This window comes from Lynx rufus, unplaced genomic scaffold (genome assembly GCF_022079265.1).
Source record: "Lynx rufus isolate CCGP_SWC_20201006 ecotype Redwood Valley unplaced genomic scaffold, mLynRuf1.p SCAF_1, whole genome shotgun sequence".
Lineage (NCBI taxonomy): Eukaryota > Metazoa > Chordata > Mammalia > Carnivora > Felidae > Lynx > Lynx rufus.
Window position 1 is genome coordinate 137,715,985 of NW_025814823.1, and position 18,848 is coordinate 137,734,832.

An 18,848-nucleotide genomic window follows, 5' to 3' on the forward strand; every position below is an offset into this window, starting at 1 on the left:
AGAGTTTGTGAAAAATGCACATTCCTGAGCACCAACCTAGACCTTCTGTATAGGACACTCTGGGGCTGGGGCCCAGTGATTTGTGGTTTAATGAGCTCTCCAGATGATTTTTCAAAAAAAATTTTTTTTAACGTTTATTCATTCTTGAGAGACAGAGAGACAGAGTATGAATGGGGGAGGGCAGAGAGAGAAAGAGAGAGAGAGAGAGAGGGAGACACAGAATCCAAAACAGGCTCTAGGCTCTGAGCTGTCAGCACAGAGCCCAATGCAGGGCTTGAACTCATGAACTGTGAGATCATGACCTGAGCTCAAGTCTGATGCTTAACGCACTGAGCCACACAGGCGCCCCTTTCCAGATGATTCTTAAGCAGGAAGCATTGCACTAGGAGATTCAGCTAGGCACTGGGATTTGGAACCATTGGATTGAGAGAATTCTATCTTCAAGCCCTTTATTAAAATAAGTACCCCTGAAGTGAAGTAGCATTGACGTTGCAACTTACTTTCAAATGATTTAGCAAACTAAAAAAGAAAGAATTGTATGTGTGTATGGGTATTTGTAGAGAAAGGGAAAGCAGATATGCAAAAGGTTTTCTTCTGCCATAGCATATTTATAAAAATGATATGACTTAGGTTCAAGTAGAGAAGGTAACTAGATTAAAGTAATTAGCCAGCAAGCAAGTGGCAAAACCAGAACTTGAGCCTGCATGCCCTTTGCTCATTACTACAGGCTGGAGTTTGATGTTCTTTTTCATGTTAGCTTGCCTGGTTCACCATCCCAGACACCCAGGAATGTGGCTGTGTTGCCCAGGAGCAAGCTTGAAAATGTAGTCATCGACTTCCATTGTTATGAGTCATTACCCCCTTCTCCTCCGCTTCTTCCCTCCCTCTTTCCTGTGTCATTACCCCACCCCTCCACTCTCCCGTTATCACCATTCTTTTTGTTAGACTTTGGGATCTGGGCATGTTCATATGTTTTATTTTGGCTTTTAATTAGAACCAAGTGTTCTGTTCTTTGAGTTGGGTAAATACAGAGATAGGCTTGATTTGCGTGGCCCAGACTTACTATTTCAGTTTTGAGGCCACTTCTTAACTAGACTAAGTTGCAGATTTGCCCTGTTGGTGGCCTGAGATTTAGAATTGATTCACAATGATGGCAACTATTAAATGTTTTATATTTTTTAATACTGTACTTCAACCACAGAATGTGTTGATTAAATATTACTATTAAATTGTCTTTCTTCCTGTAGCATTTTCTAAAAGTTTTGATTCAAAGTAGAATTCTTTACGTTGTTGACTCTTTCTCTTTCTCTTTCTCTTTCTCTTTCTCTTTCTCTTTCTCTTTCTCTTTCTCTTTCTCTTTCTTTCTTTCTTTCTTTCTTTTTCTCTTTCTCTTTCTTTGTTTTCTTTCAGCAATAATTTATTCTTACCTGATCATTAAAGAAAGCGTCCTCTGTAAGAATTGTTTTACTTTATTGTTGACCTCTTGGAGGTCTGCCTTTAATTTCTTCTGCTTTTTGAACTCATGATGGCATTTTTATATAATGTGTAAAAGAGCATCAGGAGACAGAGCCAAAATGGTCTTTCTTGCTTTTATACAAATTAAATTGCCCTTGTGGCCCAGTATAAAATCTAAGCGCTAAGAGCAGTTATTTATTTTGACAACAGAATTAATTGAGCCTAAAACAGTTGAAATTCCAGTTGTAGCAAACTATTCTTTCTGACTCTTACCCTGGCTTTGGGACTGTCAAAAAAAGTAACTTGTCTTAGGATTAAATAGCAGAATGATGGGCAGTGGACTGCATTTGAGGAAGATGCTGAATAAACTTTCTACTTGTGAAACATTTCAGAAGTGACGTGATGCAAGGGGGTCACAGTGTGCACTGATATCCAGCTGAGCTGTCAACTGGCACAGAGCCAGGCACGCAAAGCTTTGCCATGGGAAGTGGCGTGTGGAGCATATGCCATTTGGAAATCTTTTTCACGCATGAGTTAATGTTTCTTTTTAAAGGGCATATTTAGTTTTATTATACCACAAACTGTTAATATTTCTGTTTTTAATAGAAAAGCTTATGTGCTGAAGGTATTCAGTTTAAAATTTTTATATATATTTTACAGTTTGAAAGGATCTGGCATCTTCGGTTTCAAAAGTGTGATTTTGAATAGTTTGTTTTTATTGGACATTTTCCTGTTTCAAATAGATTTTAAGAGGATGTTTAGAAAAGGGAAAGGGAAAAGCAATCGAGGTATGTCTGGTATAGGAAAAAGATTTTGAGAGAAAAAAATGTAGAACTTTGTTTGAGGGAATTTTTGTAGCGTTAAGGGATGCCTTTGGTATTTTCACATATATGAAGGCATCCAAAGATCTTAAAAGAATAATATATTTGCTAAGGTGATGTTACAGAAGTCTTCTTAGATACTCTATTTTTTTGTATTTTAAAATCCTGCAGTTTGTTTGGCATTGATGTTTTGTTTTTCCTCTCTAAGCCCATAGCTTGATTATTTGAGATTATGTGAAAAGTTACTGAGCACAGATTATGCGATGTATAGCTGTAGGAACTCTCAGATTTATTTGACAGGTGGTCATAGTCTCTTAAGGTTTATTAGTAAGTTATAAAGCTAATGATACATAAACTATTGGTAATTTCGGTGGAAATTTTTCATTCTTTTACACCAAGTAGTTGTTAATTATTAGACGCACATACTAAAATTCTTCACCTTTCTTGATCTTTCATTTCTAATCTCTTTGTAAACTGTTAATGCATGCCTCTAAAGAGTTCTAACAATGAGTTCATTACCCTTTCATTTAATGAATTTTTAGCTTCCAGATTTGCAAACCGAACTTGAAGTCTTTTAAATTTTTAATTGGGTCATTTTCTGATTTCAAGGCTTTTTGGGGTGGAAGTAGTAAATGTATTTTATTTTTTTTAGTCACATGTGTATTATAAGAATACTTAGAAAGGTATCACTAATTAATCAGGACCTTGTTTATCAACTCACTTTTATGAGGTTTTTTTTTTTCAGTTGTTGTTGTTATTTTGCTTATCACTAAATGTTAATGTACTCTATTTGAATAGAAACCAGAACTGAAGAAGTAGATCTTAGATTTGGGGTTAAGAAGGACATTTTAGCCAATTGTTTGGTTTTTTTTTTGTTTTTGTTTTTTTTGTTTTTGTTTTTTTTTTTTTTTTTAGAGAGAGAGCACATGAGTGTCAGAGAGGGGCAGAGAGAGAGAGAGAGCAAGCAAGCCCTAAGTAGGCTCTCTGCTCAGCATGGAGCCTGACGTGGGGCTTGATCCCACAACCCTAGAATCATGACCTGAACTGAAATTAAGGGTCAGACGTTCAACTGACTGATCCACAATATTTTTAGATGTTCTTTCTTGTAGAGAAATATTTCTTACTAATTAGTGGCTTTCTTTTATAATTAGACGATCAGTGAGAACTCTGATGATGAACTTATTCATAGTTTTAGTTTAGCTTAATGTCTCAGAAGAACCAGTATGAAATCTTCTGTTTTCCACTCTTCAAGCTTTGTTTTTATTTTTTTTATTTTTTTATGTTTATTTGTTTTAAAAGAGAGAGAGTGAGAACAAGTAGGGGAGAGGCAGAGAGAGAAGGAGAGAGAATCCCAGGCAGGCCCCAAGCTGTCAGCACAGAGCCCGACATGGGGGTCCATCTCACAAACCGTGAGATCATGACCTGAGCTGAAATCAAGAGTTGGACACTTAACTGAGTCACCCAGGTGCCCCCAAGGCTGATTTTTAAATTTTTTGAAATAGTATGTTGAAACTATTACTATTAATAAAAATTTGTTTCACAAAAATGCTGAACTTGCATAAATTTAAGTATTATAAAACAGGGGTAAAGTGACTGTTTAATAGAAGATATTTTTTAGTCTGATATTTACTTTTGGGGACATTTTAGCAGAACAGTGATGCATGCTTTTGCTAGTTTCTTTACTACCTAAATAGTTTAGTATCCCATGTACATGAAATCTGTTATATGACATTTAAGGCTAGTCTTAGCAGATCTGTCATTTTAGAGCTACTTAAAATGTTTTTCAACTGATTTCTATTTTATCTTCTTCCTCTCTTTCTGTAGTCTATCCCTCATACCAGTGCTAATTTTCTTTTAAGACCACTTTATAGGGGCATGTATGTATCACCTCTCATGAAAACTCTTCCCATTACCTGCAAACTAAAAGTTCAGATTCCTTGACCTGCTTTACAGTTAGAGGATCACCACTTAGCTACGATGTAATTAATGCATTTATTTGTTCAGCAAATATTTGTTAAAGACCTATTATTTGCCAGTTCACAGTGGTCTACGAGAGGGACAAGTTCCCAAGCTGACATTCTAGTAGTATTTACTATGTTGGTCCCCCATCCTCCCCATTAACACAACCAGGGATTCAGCACCTGCCTTTTATTGTGCTTATTTTTTCTTTAGTATCCTGCAAGCTCCTTGAAAACAGAAAGTACACAGTAGGTGTCTCCAGTTCTACAGTATCATATATAAAGGGTTTTCAGCTAACTGTGATCATAATAATAGACTAGTGTCAGTTTTTGTCAGTGTTAGGGTTATTTGGTTTTTAAAATTATTGATATTTTAATAATACTATCAGATAACACTAGAACACATGTCAAGTCGATTAAAAAGATGTAATGTGATTTGATCTGATTGTTTTCCATCAGCTTTAAAATTTTTTTTTTTTTTTTTTTTAACTAAGAGCTAGCTGTTCATCTGTTTTGTTTTGTTTTAGGCCTTATTGAATTTGAAGAATGTGACCCTGCTAGTGCAGTTGAAGGTAAGTTGACTAGTTGTAATGTGTGGTAACTAGCTAATATCTTCTGTTTATTGAACAAATAAAGAGTGGCTATTATCCATTGATGTCAGCATGTTTGTGGAGTGATATAAAAAATCTGAATGTAGTTTGAAGGCCTATAGATTTTTAATCTTTACTTAATAAGTAAACAGTAGGTTTGCCCAAAGGAATATTAGTGTGTTAGAATATATATCTTAAAAGATTAAATATAACATGTATTTATTTTCAAATACACATCGAGATTGTTTTCTTTATTGACATCCATCTTTAAACATTCTCATGTCATAAATATGAAAATCATTGCTACACATTAATGTATAAGATTTATTTTAAAGTGAGAAACATTTCAGTAATTAATGAAGGTTATATATTGATGTTAATATTCCCCTCATTCAGGAGGAGTGATGATGTGACTTGGAGAAAGGGTCTACAACCCTTCATGTTTGTTTATTTAAATATTCTATTTTTAAGTAATCTCTGCACCCAATGTGGGACTCAAATTCACAACCCCAAGATTAGAGTCACATGTTCCACAGAATGAACCAGCCAGGCACCTACCTTCCTGTTTAAGTACTTTGTGAGCTACTAGAAATAATTTGGGAAACAATCTTTTCTATTTATTTTTCTCTCAACATTTGTGTGAGAATTCAGAGAAAAGGTTTACTGTTGTGTGTAAAGCTATCATTGGAGGAGTCAGGCTCTCGTGCCTAGATTTCTTACAGTTACTAGCTGTTTGAGAGCAGTAACTATGCAAGTTCTCTGTTCTTTAGCTTTCTTTATTGTAAAATGTGGATAGTAAGTAATACTCTGTGAGAAAAAAATGTATTTGATATAACATGCTGTACAAATGTATGGTTTACTTTTGCATGGAAGCAAGTACCTTGTTCTAAAACAGCTGGTTTCTAATCCTGGCTATAGTATTTAGTAGCTGGATAATACTGAGATAAAAAAACAAAACCAAAAAATACCCTTGAGTTTCCTCATCTATATGGTGAGAGGTTATCTTAGATATGCTCTATAGTTGTCCGAGTAAGCAGCTAAGCTTTGTGCTGAATTCCAGCAACAATTAATAGTATGGCTGATTTCTAAGAAATAATTTGTCATGAAGGAAGAGGAGGAAGAACTGCCATATTAGGCAGAATAAAGATGATACTCATTTATGGTACAATCAACTTACAGCATTCATTATATTAAAGATAATATGTGTGCAAAAGAATGCCATAAGTTTTCTGTGTTTACTGTTAATGGATCTGTTGTGTCATCTTTTTTATTTAAAACACCGCATTCGTATTTTTTGATCTTCCAGACAGGAAACATGATTTGACTTGGATTTATAACAAAATCTAATATAGTGAATAATGTCCCTTCTTTGAAGTTTTAAGATTCTCCAAATGTTTATGTTGTCTGAGGTAATTTAGGGGAGACTTAGAGGAAAAGAGAATTTTATTAATCAAGTGATAAATCTTTATTAAATTAACATAAGAAAAATCTAAACAGACTATGACTATGACTTAAACATTAGAGTTTACCAATTGATACTTTTATTTCTTTCATCCAGATTTAGTATTGACATAAGCAAATTATGTGTCAGGATACAAGTGTAATATATTTATCAGCAGCAGTTATGTTTCTGTGACAATATACATTTATTTTAAGGTATAAAACCACGGAAAAGAAAGACTTTTGGTTTGCCAGGAATAATTAAAAAGGAAAAGGATGCAGAGTCTGTGTAAGTATATTAAATATTGTCACAATTCTTTGTTATTAAGTAACTAAGAATAAGACTGTTGTTTTGAATGTGAGAAGAAAAATTTCTTCAGAAATAACTCAATGTATGTATGTCTGAGGTGTAAAAAATACACTTTTCTGAATACATTTGCTAGCTCCTCTGGGTTAAGTTAAAAGTATTAGATTTCTTACTATTTTAAAATATTAAGATAAAAGCTTCTATGTTTTGAAATTTAAACTTTAAAGACATTCTTTTTACAAAATGATACATGCATATTTAAAAAAAAGTGCAAAGGAAACTAAAAATTCTTCTAAATCTTAATGCCTAAGAAAAAACCCATGGTCAACAATTTGATGAAAATCCTTCTAGACAACTCTAAACATATAGGCTCATAGCGATATATGCACACGTAAACAGAAAATGGGGAAGAACAAAAGCCCTAACATGTTTTAAACATTTATGCTAGGTCATCAGCTTTTGATAGAGGATGGAATATAAATCTGATTTACCTTTAAAAAAAATTAAGTTAGGATACAAAGAATATATAATTAGCATATAGTAAATTCAACAGATATTGGGTAAGTGAAATTTTCTGTCTTGGCTACACATTAGAACTACGTGGAAAATTAACATAAATATATCTATGCCAGGCCCCACCTCAGACCAATTATTACAGATTTGCAGGGTGTGAGACACAGCATAATTTTTGTTTTATTTAGTTTGGTTTGCTTTTAAGCAGCCTCTGTCATTCCTAATATACACCTGGGGTTGAAAAGCTCTTAAGAGCTATGATTTACCAGACACAAACTGGAATTAAAGGAATCTTTGTTTCTGTAATTATTCAACCTATATAGATTGACAAGACGCTAATCAAGTCTTAAATGATTTGTTAAGCCAGTAACACTGGCTTGAAATTTATTTAAAATCCCTGCTTCCCCAGCGTAATTAGCAGAGCTTTCATCGCCACTCATATTTTCAATGTAAGAGAACGATTTGTGCTTTGGGTATTCTTACCTCCTATCTAGTTAAATTCATTTTATATGAGTTTCTACCATTCTAAATGTCTGTTTCTAACCCCCTCCCAAGTTTAGTTTCACTTGGTTAACAAATTAAGACTGATTGGGAAGTGATTTATATCTGTGGTTACCATCTCATCTGCAGATGTCTTTTCAGCTTTATGAAGGGAGTATTTTGCTAAGGAGATGGAATCAAAACTATTTTTGTAACATTGGAAATACTTAAGGAAGTCTAAACAGTTGATTCGTACATGAAATTAGAAATGTAGCCACTTTGTTAGTATATTATAGACAGAAAGGCCTTAAATTCAATTATTTTTATAATATGTGGTTTTCACAGCTGGTAGTTCAGGGAGCTTATAATATTTTTGTGTATTCTGTGTTTTTAGAATTGTTTTGCATGATCAGTAATTTCCTAGTACCATTGTTAGGCCACTTGGATATTGGAATATTTTTCACCACTGAGAATACTAGGGCAGAAAATCAGTGCTTTAAACAACTGCATCATGATTGTCTTCTTTCAACACTTCCAGGCAGGAGAAATATTAGAAACCTCTTTGTTTGAAATGCCCAAGGCTCTTGGCATGCTGCTTCTTAAACAGCCTGAAGGCTTTTGAAATGCCAGTGATTGTGGAAGAGGGGTCCTGCTCAGAGCTTGCTCTTCCTGGGGCTTCATCTGCAGGTCTCATTACAGCCCACTGTGAAAGCAAACAGATGAGTGCTTTCCCACAAAGACTGGACAGTTCTGGCTTAAAGCCAGAGAATAAACTGTTTGGAACTTTGACACTTTGATATTTAAACTTTATCTTTAAAAAAAGAAGAAAGTAGAAGTGCTCTAACATTTTAAATGATTCTGTAGAGGAATTGAATTCATTATTATATTGTCTTTTCTGGAACATTTCCTCAGAGTATGCAGTAGGATTTTTGATAAATACCCCTCATATATCAGTAATAAGGGAGCTCTTTTTTCAAAATTGGCAATCTTAAGTGACATTTAAATGGCTATAAAGACACAAGAGGTTTGCATTTACCTGCTTTGGTGCTGGAGTTTGGATTAAGAGCAGTGTGGTCATCTCCCTCTTTTTCCGTTATTTCAGTCTGTTCCATTTTGTCTTCCCCTAACAGAATTCTTCACTCTGTAGATTTTTCTGATTTGTGCTTAGTCTTTGGGTAGATAGAGATGACCTGCATATCCTGTTTATTAATTTAGTACTTTTTATTGTCCATTGGGCTCTCAAGGTATACCTAATGTGTATGTTTTTAGTCTGTTATTAAAGTGGCAGATTCTGATACTGCGTGCATTAACTGTCTAAAGTCAAAGAATTACGCAACTAATCTAGATATGTTTTCAGTGTGCACTCTGATTTTTGTGAATTTGATCTAGAATATGTACACAGAAATTCTTCTAACCGTATTCTTCATGGCCTCAATGTCTTTAATTTTATATGTTTAAGTCTTTATTTGATTATTTGAGAAGGTTGATCTTCTTTATGTTTTGGTTTTGCATATAAAATACTTTTTTTGGGGGGGGGCATTCACTTTCAAATGCCCCTCTCTGTAAAGAGAGCTTTCTTACTATTCTTAACTTTCTAATTTTATACTCTGATAAAGTTCTTGCTTCCCGCTCACTTAAAAAAATAAATAAAATATATTTTTGCTAGTTTACGTCCAAATTAATATTTATCAGTTAAATAAGTGATAAAATTAACAATTTTCAACAACTTAGTAGACTAGAAAGCTTTTTCAAGTGGAAGTCTGGCTACTCATTTAACATATATGGAGAAAAATAGCTTTTTTGGCTTTTGTTTATATGCTAGCTATGGAATGTACTTCAAATGAAACTGAAGTTTTAACAAAAGTATATTGTAAAATGTTATTTACTAGTATTTACCAATTAATACAAGTACAGACTTAAAAAAAAAAAGTCGAGCTTTCCTCTTAGAAATTTTTTTAGCTTTCTCTGCCTAAAGAATTAAAAGCCACTAAGAAATCCTTGTAGGACTGATAGCTTCCTTTATAAGATTTGTGTGTGTGTTAATGGAAAAGAAGTACTTGTGAAGTACAAGTTTTTAAAATAATTGTAAGCTGTGTGAGTTTCATTTTGTCATGTATTATGGATATAGGAATGCTTTCTTTTGAATTTTAAAATCATTTAGTATATTTTAATCTTCATGATTTGATTTTTTCTAAATATTTTTGTTAAGTTTAAATAAAGTTACATTTAAATACCAAGATGATCACTTTCAGTATACAGTTATTATTGGATAGTTGTAATAATTGAGTATTTATAATATTTTGTTTATTTTAATAGGGAATGCCCTGATGCAGATTCACTTGTAAGTAGATTTTACTTTGATATAAACCATGTAAATTAGCTATTTTGATTAGGAAATACCCAGCATATTTGGGTTGAGTTGTTCACAAATCTTTCTAAGAAAAATACTAACCAGTTTATTGTAAATTCACTATTAAAGTCACAGATAAAATTTTGGCCTTATATTACTAGATGCTTTTATATTAAATAAAAGGTAGTTCTACCTATCTTTGAAAAGTGGACATTTTAGTTTAAAAATTTGAATGGTACCATACCATATTGCTTTTTCTTGAGAAATATGCCAGATCTCAAATCTGCATACTTTAAAACATGATGCTCTTAATTGTGTATTCCTGGGGCACCTGGCTAGCTCAGTTGGTTAAGTGTCTGACTTTGGCTCAGGTCATGATCTCATGGTTCTTGAGTTCGAGCCCCACATGGGGCTCTCTGCTGTCAGTGCAGAGCCTGCTGTAGTTGCTCTCTCTCCCTCACCCTCTCTCTATCCATTCTCCTCTTGCTCATGCTCTCTCAAAAATAAGTAAGCATTAAAAATAAAAATGTGTTCCTGATTATTAAAATTTTATTCAAGTATTTGAGTTTTGTTTAGAGGTTATCATTTTAGAAAACATAGCAGTAATAATCATGGTTAGTACTTCTCTGTGCTTTTTGTTCTGAAGAAAGTTTGTTTATATTTCATATTTAAATATATTTCTTTATATGTAATTAAAGAAGACATTAAATGGAGCTCCTTGTGGTTACAGTGGGAGAGTAGATTTACCAAATGGTATAATTATTGTATAGACAGACACACTTTTCAAGTTGTTCATTAGACAGTGGTCATGTTGCTAAGTGCAGTAGGATCAAGCTGCCTGTCTCCTTTGCTTATGTTCTTGCTTGCATAATTACTCTTTTTTTTTGGCCCAAAAACCTTTTGATCTTTTACAGCATAATGGTGTATATACCAAGATAAAGATATTTTGTGAAACATTGTGTTTTATGTAACTTAACTAAAATAAAATTAGTATTTTTGCTGTCTATTTCAACTTTAAAATAAGAAGATTATGATTTGTTGATAAATGTAGAGTGAAAAGAAAGAAATAGATTTCTAGTGTCATCCAGGGTTAAAAATCTCAGCTAATTGATACTGTTCTGTAATGATCAGTGTTAACCAATTTTGAACTGTTGTCAGTACTTGTCTGGAATTAGAAAAGCACTTATAAAAAGGATGCATAAGGGGCGCCTGGGTGGCGCAGTCGGTTAAGCGTCCGACTTCAGCCAGGTCACGATCTCACGGTCCGTGAGTTCGAGCCCCGCGTCGGGCTCTGGGCTGATGGCTCAGAGCCTGGAGCCTGTTTCCGATTCTGTGTCTCCCTCTCTCTCTGCCCCTCCCCCGTTCATGCTCTGTCTCTCTCTGTCCCAAAAATAAATAAAAAACGTTGATAAAAAGGATGCATAAGTCTAATGTCATATAAGAAATGATTCATAAATTTGTGTTGAAAGAAAACAAAACAGTATGTTTTGTAATTTTAATTACCAAAAAAATTTTAGAAGAATATGAACCAGTAAAGCTAAATTGGCAGAGTATGTTTGTAAGACATATAACAAGGGGCTAATTAATTTCCTTTGTAAAATTTCAATACAGATCGTTTTTTTTAAATGTTAACCGATTTTATTTCAGATTCCACACTGCAATGAATTTCAATAAATCGTCACTTCTTATGCTGTGATTTAGTACCAAAAATATATATCCAAATTACAGTAAAGCCTTGGACTGTGAGTAACTTGTTCTGCAAGTGTTCTGCAAGACAAGCAAAGATTTCTAATAAATTTTAACTTGATAAACAAGCAGTGTCTTGCAATAGGAGTAGTACATGATGCTGAATGTCACATGATCACAACTGAGCCAGTGGTTCTTCTCTTCTTCTTCTCTCTCTGTCTCTGTCTCTGTCTCTCTCACTACGGGATTGTGGGTGATCATCTCCCATTCTCAGATGCTTGGTCTCAGGCTGTGGTGTTTGGCACAAATCAGTGATTTTTCAGAACGTTGGAAGGTGCTCACAACTGGCCCTAGTGTATTTTTTGTCACTTCAAGGCACCAACGGACAGTCCTTTGCTTTTCCATACAAGAATAAGCTTAGGGATGGCTTTGCTTCACTCTAGATTAGGCTGCCTGCAGATACAGATCCTCCCCTCCGCTGTCTTATTGTCGGTTACATTAAGTACAGTATATGACAAGAGTTTATTAATATGCACTGTAGTCAGCATCCCTGTGAGCATATATAATGGCCCCCATGCAGAAAAAGATTCCATTGAACCAATAGATAACAGTGATTCCGTTAGTGATATTATTGAAAGTCGTCCTACACAATCACCCTCCTCTCTCTTGTCTCCCTCAAACCAGCCATGAAGGTTTTTAAAGGTAAATACAGATTAATTTGTTTCTTTTTCTTTATATTTTGCATTTTATTTATTATATTATATTACAATCATTTTTATATGAATATTTTTGGGTTGTGGAATGAATCATCTGAGTTTCCATTATTTCTTATGGGGAAATTTGCTTTGATATACAAGTGCTTTGGATTACAAACGTGTTTCTGGAATGAATTATGCTCACAAACCAAGGTTTTACTGTATCTGCAGAAATTTTAAACTACTTTTTTTTTTCAGTTTAATAAGTGAGATGAGTTATAAAGTCATGTTTTCTTTATATGTTTCCACCAAAACAAAATATCTCACAGATTGAAAGCAGAAATATGTGAGAATCATGTCCTCTTCTAAACTCGACACTAAAAAGATTTTCAAAAATGTTAAACAATGCTACTCTTCCCATTTTTTTATTTTAAAAATAAATTTATTTTTCACAAATATTTATGTTTAACACAATACTTTTATCACTATTTTTAAATTAATAAATATTTCAATTTTACTTTCAATTTCATAATATATACTCAGGGAATTTTCAATAAATGTTCATGGATTCTGAAACTAAGGTGATTATATACTACTGAGCTCGGTCATCATCCCTAAGAATAAGGAGTCTACACCTTGCTGAATTCTTACATACCGTTCTCAAAAGGATGAACAAGTGTAACAAGCACACCAATCCATGTATCTTGAATATTTTTAATTTCATCAATAAGGAACCAGTTTAACATTTACTGTGGTAATTAGAAAATATCTAACTCACAAATTAAAACCATTCATGACATTCACTATGTGATTAGAAAATCCTCATGTGCTGAGGAAGAGGGAGACGTAAGCATGTATATAGTAACATTAGAATTCCAGCTGAGGACACCTGGAGTTTGAATTCCCTATTAGAATTCAGAATTCAGCAACAGAGCTTTAACTTCATCATAGTAAGAATCATGTAATACTGTACCATCAATTCTTATACAGATCATTTTTAAAGGTGGGCAAGCATCTCAGTAGGAAAGGGGCATTATGATAAAAACAGGCTGTTTCCATAAAAAGAAATAAAAGTGGTAAATAACCATAAGAAATGTTGCTCAGAATGGTAGTCTCATTCTGATGCAAATTAAAATAAAATTATTTATCTATCATATTGGCAAAAGTTTTGGTTTACTTGTATTAACAGGAATGTAAATTGGTACAGTCTGTCTTGCGGATAGTTTGGCACTATCTTCTCAAATAAGAAATGCATGTTCTTTTTGACTCCCCATTCCTACTGCTTGCCACTTACTGTTAGGGTTTTATATGTACTTGGTCAAGATACATGCATATAGTAGCCCTCCCCACCATCTGCTGTTTCGCTTTCCATGATTTAAGTTACTTACGGTTGATTGTGGTTCAGAAGCAGATGATCCTCTTTCTGATATATCATTAGAAGGTCATTAGTAGCCTGACACTACGTCACAGTGCTTACATCATTCACCTCATGTCATCTTATCATATAGGTATTTTATTATGTCACATCATCACAAGAAGACGGTTGAGTACAGTAAAGTAAGATATTTAGAGAGAGAGCGAGAGAGCACATCCACGTAACTTTTATTATAGTATGTTGTAATTCTTGTTATATTGTTGTTAATGTTATGGTGTCTAAAAAAATCTCTTATTGTATCTAATTTATAAATTAAACTTTATCATAGGTATGTATGTATAGGGAAAAACCTAGTATACATAGGGTTCATTAGTGTCCTTGGTTTCAAGCATCCACTGGGGTGTAGGAATGTATCCTCCATGGATAAGGGGGACTACTGTATGTAGAGGGGGAGGGAGAGAGAAGTAGAGACATGTTTATTCCAACATTGTTTATATTAACAAAAAACTGGAAACATCCATCAAAATGGAGATTGGTTAAATAAATTATTAAACATTCACTCTAATAGTCACACGTTACAGAATTAGGTTGTTGTGTCTGCTGATATGGAAAGAGAAGCAGCAAGTATGATTTTTAAGTAACTGCTGTTTTAAAAATATAAATGAGCAGATATCTTTGGGTGTTTTTTGTATCGTTTTTTAAAGAATGTATTACTGGACACTTAATTGTGGTTACTTTTGGAGAGCAGCATTACAGTGGTGGTCAGCAGGGAGAAGAGGCTTTCTTTTGTTGTTTTATTTATAGCCTATTATTATTTATTTATGGCCTATTTATGACTTTTTTATGGCTAGTCTTTTTTTGTTGTTGTGTTTTGTTTTTTAAGTAGGCTCTATGCCCATCATGGGCCTTGAACTCATGACCCTGAGATCGAAAGTTGCATGCTCTACTGACTGAGCCAGCCAGGTGCCCTATGGTACTCTTAATGATTTCTTTAAAAAGCATCCATGGTCTAGACGTCTTGGTAGGGAAATTACCATTTAATTTCTGTTCCGTTTCTAAATGGTCTGTGTAATTAAATTATTTTGAGGGACTACATCTTTAGTTTTTCTTTTTTTTAACCTTTTTTAACATTTCTTTATTTTGAGAGAGAGAGAGAGAGTGAGCGTGTGGGGGCAGGGGCAGAGAGATAGGAGAGAAAGAATCCCAAGCAGGCTCCACACTGCCAGCTGGGAGCTGGAATGTGTGGCTCCAACCCATGAGATCATGACCTGAGCAGAAATCAAGAGTTGGATGCTTAGCTGACTGAGCCACCCAGGTGCCCCTCCAATTAATTATTCCAATGTATTTTTTTAAAATCACTGCCACCACTATCCAAACCTGTCTTTTAAGATTAGTGGGTTAAGTTATCTGCTCTTTTTTTCATATTGCTTTGGCCTAATGCTTTGCTCCAGCAGTGTGGGGCCATAATATAGAAATCATGGATTGAATGAACAAAGATTGTAAACAGGTAATGTCTAAATTTTTCTTAATATGAATAGTTTCAACATTGAATATCTAATATACTAAGAATCCTCATTTATTTTGAAAGAATTAATTTACAGCAAGTTGCAAAGATAGTACAGAGCAGTCTCGTGTGCCTTTCACCTGTTTTCTCCTCATAACTTCTTGCAGAAATACAGTATCATGACTGGGATGATGACATTAATGCAGTCTGAGCATTTCTATGACCACAAGGATCTTTTGGTCTTTTGCGCTGATTGCCCTTTTACAGCCACTTTTCTTCCATCACCACCCTCCTTAGCCTCTGGCAATCAATAATCTTTTCTCCATTTCTATAATTCTGTCAATTCAAGAATGTTATGTAAGTTGGAATCCTACCATAACCTTTTCAGATTTTTTTTTTTTTATTCAGCACAGTTCTCTTGAGTTCCACCCAGGTTCTTGCATGTATGAATAGTTTATTCCTTTTTGTTGTTAAATAGTAGTATTCCATGGTATAGATGCACTAAAATTTGTTTTAACCATTCACCTATCATAGGACCTTTAGTTGTTTCCAGTTTTTGGCTATTAGAAAAAAGTGCTTTGAACAATCATGTACAGGTTTTTCTATGGACACAATGTCCCCTCTGACCCTGGTAATTTTCTTTCTGAAGTCTGGTTTTATCTAACAAGAAGACAGTCATTCTGCCCTAATTTTTTTATTTTAAAGTTTATTTATTTTAAGAGAGAGTGTGCATGAGCTGGGGAAGGGGCAGAGAGGTGAGAGAGAATTCCAAGCTGACTCCACACTTTCAGTTTAGAGCCCAGCGTGGGCTTGAACTCATGAACTGTGAGATCATGACCTGAGCCGAAACCAAGAGTTGGATGCTTAAGCCACTGAGCCACTCAGTTGCCCATCTTTTTTTTTTTTTTAATTAACTTTTATATGGTATATTTTTTCTATTTTTTTTACTTTCCCCCATCTATGGTGTTATATATGAAGTGAATTTCTTATAGACAGCATATAGTTAGGTCATGTTTTTTAATCCATTCTACCAATCTGTATTTTGTTATCTTTGGACAGTTTATATTTATTTATTTATTTATTTTTTAAATTTACATCCAAGTTAGTTAGCATATACTGCAGCAATGATTTCAGGAGTAGATTCCTGAATGCCTCTTACCTATTTAGTCCATCCCCCCTCCTACAACCCCTCCAGCAACCCTCTCTTCTCTATATTTAAGACCCTTTTATGTTTTGTTCCCTGTTTTTATATTATTTCTGCTTACCTTCTCTTATGTTTATCTGTTTGTATCTTAAATTCCTCATATTGATTGCAGTCATACGATATTTGTCTTTCTCTAATTTTGCTTAGCATAATACCTTTAGTTCCATCCACATAGTTGCCACTGGCAAGATTTCATTCTTTTTGATTGCTGAGTAATACTCCATTTTGTGTGTGTGTGTGTGTGTGTGTGTGTGTGTGTGTGTGTACATACATACACACCACATCTTCTTTATCCATTCATCCGTCAATGGACATTTGGGCTCTTTCCATACTTTGGCTATTGTTGATAGTGCTGCTGTAAACGTTGGGGTGCATGTGCCCCTTCAAAACAGCACACTTGTATCCCTTGGGTAAATACCTAGTAGTGCAATTGCTGGGTCCTAGGGTTATTTTCAGTTTTTTGAGGAACCTCCATACCGTTTTCCAGAGTGGCTGCACCAGTTTGCATTCCTACCAGCAATGCAGAAGAGATCCTCTTTCTCTGCATCCTCACCAACATCTGTCATTGCCTGAGTCGGTAATTTTAGCTGTTCTGACTGGAGTAAGCTGGTATTTCATTGTGGTTTTCATTTGTATTTCTGTGATGATGAGTGATTTGAGCATTTTTTCATGTGTCTGTTCCCCATCTGGATGTCTTCTTTGGCCCATTTCTTCACTGGACTGTTTGTTTTTTGGGTGTTGAGTTTGATAAGTTCTTTGGATACTAACCCTTTATCTGATATGTCGTTTGCAAATATCTTCTCCCATTCCGCAGGTTGCCTTTTAGTTTTGCTGATTGTTTCCTTCGCTGTGCAGAAGCTTTTTATTTTGATGAGGTCCCAGTAGTTTATTTTTGCTTTTGTTTCCCTTGCCTCCAGAGAGGTGTTGAGTAACAAGTTGCTGTGGCCAAGGTCAAATAGGTTTTTGCCTGCTTTCTCCTCTAGGATTTTGATGGCTTCCCATCTAACATTTAGGTCTTTAATCCATTTTGAGTTTATTTTTGTGTTTGGTGTAAGAAAGTGGTCCAGGTTCATTCTTCTGCATGTTGCTGTCCAGTTTTCCCAGCACCATTTGCTGAAGAGACTGTCTTTATTCCACTGGCTATTCTCTTCTGCTTTGTCAGAGATTAGTTGGCCATACGTTTGTGGGTTCATTTCTGTGTTGTCTATTCTGTTCCACTTATCTGAGTGTTTTTGTGCCAGTACCATACTGTCTTGATGATTACAGCTTTGTAATACATCTTGATGTCTGGGATTGTGATGCCTCCAGCTTCGGTATTCTTTTTCAGAATTGCTTTGGCTATATGGGGTCTTTTCTGGTTCCATACAAATATTGGTATTATTCTAGCTCTGTGAAGAATGCTAGTATTATTTTGATAGAGACTGCTTACCATAATTATTGACATAACAGGGCTTATGTGTGTCATTTAATCTTTGGTTTTCATTTTGTTTTCTTTTTCCTGCCTTCCCTGAGGGTTATTTGAACCTTTTTTAGAACTGCATTGTGATTTATTTATAAAGTTTTTGAACATATGGCTCTGTTTTCACTCTTCACTACCTTCAGATAGTTTTTTTTTAATTTTTAAATTAATTTTAAATTAAATTTTAATTAAGTTTTTAGAGAGCACGAACTGGGGAGAGGGGCAGAAGGAGAAAGAGAGAATCTTAAGCAGACTTCATGCTTAGCACAAAACCCGATGCGGGGCTCTATCCCACAGCCCTGGGATCATGACCTGAGCCAAAACTAAGAGTTGGATGTTCAACTGAGCCACCCAGGTGCCCCCCGGTAGTTTCTCTAGCCAGAATTTATAGTTGTAATCTTTAAGAGGTCAGTCCAGAAGCAGCTTACTCAGTCCTGTAGAAAACAGCTCGGCATTATTTTAAATTATTACATCATACTGTATAGTGTATTGTAAACAAATTTAAAAGTGGTATCAACAAATTCTTACAACTTCTAGGAGATTACATATCTGTATGTTTTTAGGGTACTGGGAATAAGAATAAAGTATTTTATAAAAACTTTCTGATTTCTAATGGATCCAATTTGGTAAAGCTTAAAGTATTTTAAAGTATTATTTACATATTAGCAAACAATATGCAGAACTTAAAGTGCTCTATTTCTAGGGGTTATAAGTGTATCACTTGTCATCATTTTCTTTTAATGTTTATTGGAGAGAGAGAGGGCCCTAGCACACAAGCAGGGTTGGGGTAGAGAGGGAGTGAGATAATCTCCATGTTGATAGCTTGGAGCCTCGCCCTCTCAAACCGTGAGATCAAAATTGAGAGTCCAATGCTTAACATACTGAGCCACCCACATACCCCTTTTCATCTTTTAATCTATAGAATCTACTCTTCACTCTGTATTAGATTTTTCATTTCTAGATTTTATCCAGTCTGTTAACTCACTGCTGGCTACAGTAGGCTCTTTATTC

At 34.6% G+C, this 18,848-nt stretch overlaps 1 protein-coding gene across 3 annotated transcripts in view; it reads left to right on the forward strand.

The window, feature by feature from the left end:
- Nucleotides 1–18,848, forward strand: part of FCHO2 (FCH and mu domain containing endocytic adaptor 2) — a 121,162-nt gene that overhangs the window by 61,738 nt on the left and 40,576 nt on the right. For all 3 annotated transcript variants that reach the window (XM_047087868.1, XM_047087860.1, XM_047087877.1), the window contains 3 exons: nucleotides 4,762–4,806; nucleotides 6,481–6,553; nucleotides 9,881–9,905. In XM_047087868.1, coding sequence (XP_046943824.1) covers nucleotides 4,762–4,806; nucleotides 6,481–6,553; nucleotides 9,881–9,905 — 143 coding nt within the window. The remainder of the gene's footprint in view (nucleotides 1–4,761; nucleotides 4,807–6,480; nucleotides 6,554–9,880; nucleotides 9,906–18,848) is intronic.